Source organism: Dipteris shenzhenensis, chromosome 6, assembly GCF_047967505.1.
Source record: "Dipteris shenzhenensis isolate YYH24624 ecotype China chromosome 6, Dip_SZ_1.0, whole genome shotgun sequence".
Taxonomy (NCBI): domain Eukaryota; kingdom Viridiplantae; phylum Streptophyta; class Polypodiopsida; order Gleicheniales; family Dipteridaceae; genus Dipteris; species Dipteris shenzhenensis.
In genome coordinates this window covers 47,300,136-47,310,032 of record NC_141601.1, presented here as the reverse complement: position 1 = coordinate 47,310,032, position 9,897 = coordinate 47,300,136, and the positions used below count along the sequence as shown (strand labels likewise).

At 42.6% G+C, this 9,897-nt stretch overlaps 2 protein-coding genes across 2 annotated transcripts; both read left to right on the top strand.

The window, feature by feature from the left end:
• Nucleotides 1-3,320: 3,320 nt before the first annotated feature.
• LOC147901255 (cell division topological specificity factor homolog, chloroplastic-like) lies at nucleotides 3,321-4,869 on the top strand. Its single transcript, XM_087376094.1, has 2 exons — nucleotides 3,321-3,471; nucleotides 3,817-4,869. Exons 1-2 carry the CDS (start codon nucleotides 3,370-3,372, stop codon nucleotides 4,468-4,470), a joined length of 756 nt encoding a protein of 251 aa, XP_087232220.1. The 5' UTR covers nucleotides 3,321-3,369; the 3' UTR covers nucleotides 4,471-4,869.
• A 3,335-nt stretch (nucleotides 4,870-8,204) lies between these two features.
• On the top strand, nucleotides 8,205-9,084 carry LOC147901254 (cell division topological specificity factor homolog, chloroplastic-like). The gene has a single exon (XM_087376366.1). It carries the CDS (start codon nucleotides 8,356-8,358, stop codon nucleotides 8,575-8,577), a length of 222 nt encoding a protein of 73 aa, XP_087232492.1. The 5' UTR covers nucleotides 8,205-8,355; the 3' UTR covers nucleotides 8,578-9,084.
• The last annotated feature ends 813 nt before the right edge of the window (nucleotides 9,085-9,897 follow it).

Genomic DNA, 9,897 nt, shown 5'->3' with positions numbered 1-9,897 from the left:
GATATATCAATCAGTTCTTTGATGTAGCTATTGCATGTTCAGACATGTGACTGCACTTTTGGATGTGATATTTTTGAAGTACTCTATCATAGAGAATTTTTTTTTGGGACATGGCGGATGTGGAGTACATGGCCGGCACAAGCTTTTCCCTATAGTACATGGCCGCAAACTTTTCCCTTTAGGAATGTTTGTGTGTCTATTGTACATTTTGTATGTTCAGTTATGACTTTGTATGCGGATGTGTACTTGGACATATCAATGAGTTCTCTGGTTTCACTTTCAGATGTAATATTTTGAAGTACTATGTCATAGACATTTTTTTTGTTTAGAATATGTTGCTAGTTTCAGACATTTTAGCATCTTGAGACCTGGCGGAGCGGGTTGCTAGCCCGTCGTAGACGGGTCAGGTTACTCGAAAGAGTTTCACACGAAAGTGTTAGAAGCTGAAATCATTATTGGTACCAATGCTGGTGATAGAACGTTTATTTGAAGGATAACATTCATTCCGACCAACCTTAAACTTCCATTCGACATGAGGAGATGACAGGAGCATAGGTGCAAGGTACATAGTTCCTTGACAACCATGTTTTATGTTGACATGTTTAATATTATAGTCACTCACTTTTAGAAAATTGTAGATCCTACAGGCTGGGGATCTCTGGAGAGCGCGCAACTGTTGTTGGATTTGCTTGAGCTAGAGAGCTACCTTGGGTAAGAATCGTATACATTGTTTGTTGCATTATTTTTTGGTTAAAACAAAAGGTTTTTTTTCGATTATATGTGGTGGGAAAACATGCTATTGTTTGTCTTTTAGGACTGTTCGTGATTAAGGTTTCTAATGAATCTCCACATCCACAATCCTTTGGATGGACGAGTCCATTTGGGATATTACACTGTCCTGGCTTGCTGGCTTCATAGGGATGATGGACCACAGACCATCACTGTTCACTGGCTGGGATACTATGAATGTGTGGGGACAGGAATTTTCTATCGAGGGCAAAATGGGGACTACAAATACACCTATGTGAGCATTGTTGACTGCCCTTTGCGTCTGAGTAAGTACTCTAAAGAATGAGTTGGGTTTTACCAACATACATGTATAAAAGTTTTATGGCTCAATAATTATAGTTCCTCAATTATCTTTCTATGTGATGTTGGTCTAGATACGATTGCTGGTACTCCGTTGTATGTTCGTAGCCGTGGTGGACGCGGTGGATGTGGAGTGAATGGCCGTCGCAAGCTTTTCCGTGCAATACATGGCCACAGAATTTTCCCTTAGGGATGTTTGTGTGTCTATTGTAGATTTTGTATGTTCAGTTATGACTTTATTTGTGGCTATGTATTTGGATATATCAATCAGTTCTTTGATGTAGCTATTGCATGTTCAGACATGTGACTGCACTTTTGGATGTGATATTTTGAAGTACTCTTGTCGTACAGAATTTTTTTTTGGACATGGCGGATGTGGAGTACATGGCTGACGCAAGCTTTTCCCTATAGTACATGGCCACAGACTTTTCCCTTTAGGGATGTTTGTGTGTCTATTGTAGATTTTGTATGTTCAGTTATGACGTTGTATGCAGATGTGTATTTGGACATATCAATGAGTTCTCTGGTTTCACTTTCGGATGTAATATTTTGAAGTACTATGTCATAGACATTTTTTTTGGTTATAATATGTTGCTGGTTTCAGACATTTTAGCATCTTGAGACCCGGCAGAGCGGGTCGCTAGCCCATCGTAGACGGGTCAGGTTACTCGTATCTACAATGCATGCACCTAGCCTTCGATGTACCACCTGATCAATCTACTTTGGAATCGAAATGACGAAGCAGACGGGTTTAAGGCTTTATGATTTGGCGAGAATGCACTTGTTCATCTCTCGCTAGCATTCCAGCTTCTCAGAGCTCCCTTCAGATCCTCCCTCAACAGCACATCGGCTTCCTCTGCACTTACCCTCCCCTCGCCCCTGTTGCTCCCCTCATCACTGTTATTATGCTTGTCATCAATATGTAGATTGTAAACGTAGCTCCGCCACAATTCTTTAACGCCATGATCGATCAAATTTCAAAAATCTATAACTTAGAGAAACTATAGAGAATTTTCCTGTTGGATCAATTGGATTGCAATTCTAATTTTTGGGACAAAATTCCAGTAGCGTTGGGTGGGACGCTTAAGGAGGGAAGTGTATAAGGTGAGCAGAGTGCATTGAGTTAGTGTTTTAAGCGTGTAAGGTGAGAATGTGCATTGAGGATTGCGAAGTTGCAGAGATAGACTGAGAGAGAGGGAGAGAGAATGAGACGGAGGGACTGAGAGAGAGAGAGGAAAAGAGAGAGTGAGATAGAGGGACTGAGAGAGAGTGCGCATCACTGAGCGAGAGGCTGAAGAGAGGGACTGAGAGAGGAAGGGAGAGAGAGTGAGAGAGACGAGAATGGAGAGATTAGCATGAGAGGAAGGGAGAGGGTGCGATGGAAGAGAGAGAAAGGCAGAAGTTTCCAGAGGGAGAAGTATCCAGATCATTAATCATTTGTATACTGGGCACCTATTGAATAAGCCCACAATAAAAATCAATCTGCCACAAAAAGCACACTCTTGCCATCACACTCAATTCGAGCAAATCGCAACACACGAATATGTGAACAGACGGATGACTAACCTGACTTTTGTAGAGATCGCCAGCTACTTGAAGAGTTTCCTCTACTTAGAGTGTCTTTGAAGAGTCAGTTGGCCAGCGTTTGAAGAGTTGCATGCATCAGCAACGATCACTAGCTGCTTGGAGAGTTTCTTCAATCAGTAGCCTCAGGAAGGGCACTTAGGGCAGCGTTGAGGAGTCGTACGTACTCAGCAGCATTGAAGAATCCATGTTCTTGTGTTCTTGCTAACGTCCGTGGAGCCTAACGAATTCTTGCACTCCGTGAGAGCAAGGGAAGGTGAGTACCATGTGGTGCATCCTTTTGAGTGCCACGTGGCCATGCAAGGTCTTGAAACGTGGATCCTCTTGCAAGGTTTTGAAAGGGACCTTTTCTTAATCCTTTGGTTTTGGAAATGCATTACTAGGTCCCTTTCAAAACCAAAGGATTGGAAGGCAAAAAACCAAATGTAACTATTTATACATATATATACACACACACACACGCACACATATATATATATATATACGTACGTACGTACATATATATATGTATATACGTATATACATATGTATATATATACGTATGTACATAATATATATATATGTATGTACATATATATATATACATATATATATATATATATATATACGCATATACATATACTTCCTCATCCTTCAAATTTCATCCTCGTCTCTCTGTGAGAGCTCCGTCGACGGTGCTTCGAGCTCCGACCGATTATGGCTGACCTTGCTGCAACGACCTTGTTCACCTCCTCCTCCTCCTCTTCCTCCTCTACCTCCGGTTCCTCCCTTCCTCCCTTCCCGTCCGCCTGCCTCCGCGTAAGTTTACCCGTTTCTCCTTTTGCATTGCAAGCATTTTTCATCTCTTTTGCTTGTCATTTCAAAGCTGGAATCAACCTTTCGGCAGCCCTGCACCTGCGCCGGCCTGCTCATTTTTTACCTTCGAATTCGAATGGAACGTATAAAAATTTCAAGTAGAAACGGTCGTGGAATGCAATTATAGGGCGAGCGCTTGCGTTTGTAGCGTTGGAGACTCCCTGGTGAAAAGCAGTGCAGCAGGCCGGAGTTCTGCTCTGTCTTCCTTGAATGCAAAGCGAATGCATGGAATTTGAGCGAGAAAAGGAAAATGCAAGGTAAAACATGAGAGCTTGTTTCGATTTGCAGGGAGGAGACAAGGCTTCTTTTCCCAAAGATCACCAATTGGCACCGAGTCGGATTGGGTTTGAGGCTTGTAGAAATCTTTACAGTCGTTCTCAGCTACGGAAGGCCTGGCAGTGGAGGGCGCTCCTTGACAACCAAAGAATTCCCTTTGGCCTGCGTGCGAACCAGCAGGCGGCCGATAATGAAGAAAACCTCAATGTATTTGACAGGCTTGCCCTCGCGTGGCGCATCTTGTTTCCCAAGAAAAAGAAGGTCATTTCAAATGCAGAAATAGCGAAACAGAGGCTCAAAATGATTCTCATATCAGACCGCTGCTCTGTCAACGACAATGCCAAAAGGAAGATCGTTAGCAATATCGTCGGCGCTCTTGCAGATTTCGTAGAGATTGAGGCTCAAGATAGAGTGCAACTGAACGTTTCTGCCGATCCTGACCTTGGAACAGTTTATTCAGTCAGTGTTCCCGTTCGTCGAGTGAGGCCTGAGTTTCAAGACAATGGCAACGAGGTTAGTGAGGAGGAGCTTCGTGAAGGTCTGGACGAATTTGAAGAAGTGAGATTCGACTTTCCTGGGGTTCAAGACGTGCAAGCATCTGACTCATTTAAGTCTGAGGATCTGGAAGCCTGTAACGTTCCAGAGTCACGAGACGTGGAAGGATAATTTTTAAGCCCGAAAGGTAGTGGATGGACTATCTTTGTGCTATTGTTGGGAACAGTGGACGATCGACTCATAACAGAGCAGGTCAAAAGTATATCGATTTACAATGTTGGCAATTCTGCTGAAATTGAGCCTCTTTTTGAACATGGCCAAGACTGCGTGAGAGTCTGCACTACAGGTTTCATGATCACGTCTTCTCTTCTGTACCTTGTCTTTTTAAGCTCATATATCTGAACGCAAAAATGCTATTTGTGCAATTGGGATACAGACACCTCTGTACTTCAGAGACCGCTATCTGTGTTCAATCCATTGGTTTTTGGCAGGATGGCCAAAATTTGGCATCCATGCCTTATTTTTCGTACTGACCTTGTTTGGAATGCTGTGAGAGCTTGTGTGGTTTTGCTCCACTCTTCACCATAACAACCTTTCTTTTTTGATACGGTGATTTCTCAAAGCTGTCTACTCTGCTCTCTCCATGGTTCAACCAACTTCGGGCCGATTCTATCTCCAGCAAGGGCTTCATAATGATGAAGAGGTTCGAATGCTTGGTTTTTTATGAGGATCTGAGTTACATTTTTCGTCCACCTGATGGATAGTGCGCTTTCGTGAAGACATTTAGGTTCTGCCAATGTGAGCCCAGAGTGTTTTTGCGTGGAACTGGGGGTTTTAAGTTATTAAAGGAGATATGTGCTTTTTTTCCCCCACAGAGAACAGAAAACTGTCTTGATGGTTGCAAGAAGTTGGGGGGATGTGCAAGAGCATGCCAGCCTAGCAGGCTTAGGTCTAAGCTTCTACATACACAATGAGCTCAAACATATTAAAATGGTGTCGAAATTCCCTCTCAAGCAAATCAACAAGTCCTGCAATTAGGACAGACCAGCAGAGATCATCTACTCTATTCTTTCTCGGTAGGTCCTAGTAGAGAGTCCAGCCCCCAAGCTAGTCCGTAAAGGATTACAGTCTGCACAATCATAGTATATGGAAAGTTTCTCATTTCCCAATTCCACAGATGTGCCTTCCTATACATTTTATTTTGGAAGCTATATAAAACCTTTCAAACCTCTGAACTCCTCTCCAAAATGCATTCCATGTTGTAGGTGTCCGTAAATTCCAGTCCTAGATATTTATATGTGTTGAATGTTTCCAAGGTTTCTCCTATAAAGGGTGACATCCAATCACCATTACTTTGGTTTTGTTGATATTGACTTGCATTCCTGAGTGTCTGCAAAAATTCTCTTAGTGCATCCAAATGTGCTTGCAAGCTCTCGCTCTTTGCAAAGAATACATCATCTGCGCAGAATATATCGGTAGAGCAAATTGTGCAACCATCGGTAGCAATTACATCTTTCTTGATCTGGGTCAAGAAAGATGAAATTAAAAAGAGATGTTGAGACCCAATTGTGGAGTATCCATGCAACTATCTGCTACTATACATCTCATTCCCTTTGTAGCACTAGGTGTGGAATGTCCTATCCAGCACTTTCTCGATGGCGCTGCTATTTGAATCTAAGGCTCTGCTATATGATGCTCATTTTTCGAAACTACTCACACTTCTAGATGGTGTTTTAAACGGTTCCTTATGTTTTTACTGGACTCTGCTAGCAGTCCGGACTGCCGATTGAAAGCCTGCATATCAATGCTGTTTCTAGACTATTATGCGGTGTTATCCCACAACTAATCAAATCGAATTGAGATACTTTATTGACCAACTGACATGACTCAAATCAGAGGGAAGAGTAGGGTATTCCAAAGGGAAAGAGATTTAAAAATGTTGTTTCCTGGAGTCATGTTCTCGGACACTAGGGCAGAGCAAAGAGAAATGCATTTTTACTTGAAGTTTGGAATTCTTCTTTTAGTAATAAACAATCATTGATCAAATGTGGCAGTACAGAGTGATGCGGCTGATTCTAATTTTGTCCTAAATCTCAGTCATAATATAACGTTCATCCTTCTTTCAGTGTCTATGGAAGCATCATATCCCCTAACAAGGCCACGTAGTAGCTTAGACACTCAAGCTACTTGTGCAAAATCCCTTTGAGCAAAAGAAATTTGACAATCCTAAGTAGTATTAAAACACTACACAAGCTATGAGTAATTTGTAACTACATTATTTGGCTATTTTACTCTGGAAAATGTCAAAGTCAAAGGGATGCCCCCATTAGTTGCAGTCCTTGATTGAAATTATGAACTGCTCAGAAAGTCTTTCTGAGGGGCTTAGCTATTTAAGACTGATACTGCTATACAATGATGAAATACCTTGACTTTGGGATGGTGTGCATTTGCTTGCTGGGATAATTGATTGGCCTGCTGCCATGATATTCACTGCTGAATGTGATGACAAGGCCAGATATCTGTTTTTTTGCTGGAATAATTGATAGGGTTGCTGCCACAAGTTCAATTGCTACCGTATCAGGGCAGGGGGATGGATTACAGCAGGGTCGAGTGTTTGTGGAAAGCAATGGTCGCTCCATACGCGCTTACAGCAGGAGATGTGCGTAAAAAAATTTACTACTGAAGATAAGTTGCTGCAGCCAAGGCTCGACAGATATATCAAAGGAGTCTTTAGAAGCTGAATGCGATGGCAAGTCCAGATATCTGCTCTATAGCTGGCATTCAATAGTAAGAATGTTAGAAATAGTACTGCTTGAAGGGCCTGACTGTTATATTGTCAGTTACGAGACCTGTAGGTGAACTGGCATGTTTTGCCAATGGCAAAGGTTTATGTGAATTCAGCCTCGCCATGACCCGTGGTCGTGCACTTTACCTTGCTAGAAATGTATTGGAAATTGCTTAAATTTTTATTATGAAAACTTGTGTTCATGATGTGTCATATGCAAAAGTTTTACGCACAATTGTTTTAAACGAGTGGGAGTCCAACCTACAAGACAGCTCTCAGTAAGGAACACGTGCTCTTAAATGCCTGCCAAAACTGTACAAGTGGTGAAGATGGCAACCGAGTCTGACAGAAAGATTGTGCTAGAAAGGAGCAAGCGTAGATCATCATAGATATGGCCCAACATTAGGGCTGCCATGTGGACAGCTGATGGGCTGATACATGAGTAACAAAATGGGATGACTGTGGCAGGGCTGCCAGGTGGGCAGTAGAGAGACTGCCATGTGGGCAGAAAAGGCCAGCAAGAGAGGCTGGCAAAGTCCGCAGATGGAGGAATCTGATGAGGATGATGCAGCCATGTGGGCTATGCACGCAGGCCAACAAAGGAGAATATAAAGTGTAGGATCGTTAAACGAAAGAGAGAGTGCAAGGTACAAAGAGTCGATAGATGAACAACCGTCACGTCAACTAGTGTTAAAGGTACGAGTACTTGTACCTAGGTGTCACATAGGACTAAGTGTCCTATGTGGCATAAAAGGCACAAAATAAACTAAGTGCCTATACCTAATGCCTACAAGGCACATACCAGGGCCCATAGGGCATCACTAGAGTTGGGAGAAGATGGCCTACAAACCCCCCTCCATGGTATGGGTTGAAGTATTCTGGAAACGTCTCAGAATACCTGGTATATTCTAATCATGGTGGCACATGTTCATCCAAAAGGATATAGCCACCTATGAATGTACAAGGTATGTTAGATCACGTAACAAAGGGAACCAAGTGTAAAGCTTGGCGGAAGACTTCGAATTTGGGATGAGGAAGTGTCTTTGTAACAAATCTGCTATGTTGTCCTCTGTGGAAAGATAGGACAACTCTATGTCTCCGGCTGACAACCGCTCTCACTATTGTTGTACTCAGCCTTTGGCACTTGTCAACGTAACAAGTACAGTGCGGCTGGGGCTAGTTACAGCCAGTGATATGAAACGAAAATAGAGATTCTCATATCAGACCGCTGCTCTGTCAACGACAATGCCAAAAGGAAGATCGTTAGCAATATGGTCGGCGCTCTTGCAGATTTCGTAAAGATTGAGTCTCAAGATAGAGTGCAACTGAACGTTTCTGCCGATCCTGACCTTGGAACAGTTTATTCAGTCAGTGTTCGAGTGAGGCCTGAGTTTCAAGACACTGGCAACGAGGTTAGCGAGGAGGAGCTTCGTGAAGGTCTGGGTGATTTTGAAGAAGTGAGATTCGACTTTCCTGGGGTTCAAGACGTGTAAGCATCTGACTCATTTAAGTCTGAGGATCTGGAAGCCTGTAACGTTCCAGAGTCACGAGACGTGGAAGGATAATTTTTAAGCCCGAAAGGTAGTGGATGGACTATCTTTGTGCTATTGTTGGGAACAGTGGACGATCGACTCATAACAGAGCAGGTCAAAAGTATATCGATTTACAATGTTGGCAATTCTGCTGAAATTGAGCCTCTTTTTGAACATGGCCAAGACTGCGTGAGAGTCTGCACTACAGGTTTCATGATCACGTCTTCTCTTCTGTACCTTGTCTTTTTAAGCTCATATATCTGAACGCAAAAATGCTATTTGTGCAATTGGGATACAGACACCTCTGTACTTCAGAGACCGCTATCTGTGTTCAATCCATTGGTTTTTGGCAGGATGGCCAAAATTTGGCATCCATGCCTTATTTTTCGTACTGACCTTGTTTGGAATGCTGTGAGAGCTTGTGTGGTTTTGCTCCACTCTTCACCATAACAACCTTTCTTTTTTGATACGGTGATTTCTCAAAGCTGTCTACTCTGCTCTCTCCATGGTTCAACCAACTTCGGGCCGATTCTATCTCCAGCAAGGGCTTCATAATGATGAAGAGGTTCGAATGCTTGGTTTTTTATGAGGATCTGAGTTACATTTTTCGTCCACCTGATGGATAGTGCGCTTTCGTGAAGACATTTAGGTTCTGCCAATGTGAGCCCAGAGTGTTTTTGCGTGGAACTGGGGGTTTTAAGTTATTAAAGGAGATATGTGCTTTTTTCCCCCCACAGAGAACAGAAAACTGTCTTGATGGTTGCAAGAAGTTGGGGGGATGTGCAAGAGCATGCCAGCCTAGCAGGCTTAGGTCTAGGCTTCTACATACATAATGAGCTCAAACATAATAAAATGGTGTCGAAATTCCCTCTCAAGCAAATCAACAAGTCCTGCAATTAGGACAGACCGGCAGAGATCATCTACTCTATTCTTTCTCAGTAGGTCCTAGTAGAGAGTCCAGCCCCCAAGCTAGTCTGTAAAGGATTTTCTCATTTCCCAATTCCAGAGATGTGCCTTCCTATACATTTTATTTTGGAAGCTATATAAAACCTTTCAAACCTCCGAACTCCTCTCCAAACATGCATTCCATTTTGTAGTTGTCCATAAATTCCAGTCCTAGATATTTATATGTGTTGAATGTTTCCAAGGTTTCTCCTATAAAGGGTGACATCCAATCAAACTTTGGTTTTGTTGATATTGACTTGCATTCCTGAGTGTCTGCAAAAATTCTCTTAGTGCATCCAAATGTGCTTGCAAGCTCTCGCTCCTTGCAAAGAATAC

Bases quoted from the DNA above. Each gene is read 5' to 3' on its own strand.
- LOC147901255 (XM_087376094.1), top strand. From the start codon at position 3,370: ATGGCTGACCTTGCTGCAACGACCTTGTTCACCTCCTCCTCCTCCTCT. The intron at 3,472-3,816 runs GTAAGTTTACCC...TTCGATTTGCAG, and splicing joins TCCCGTCCGCCTGCCTCCGC to GGAGGAGACAAGGCTTCTTT.
- LOC147901254 (XM_087376366.1), top strand. From the start codon at position 8,356: ATGGTCGGCGCTCTTGCAGATTTCGTAAAGATTGAGTCTCAAGATAGA.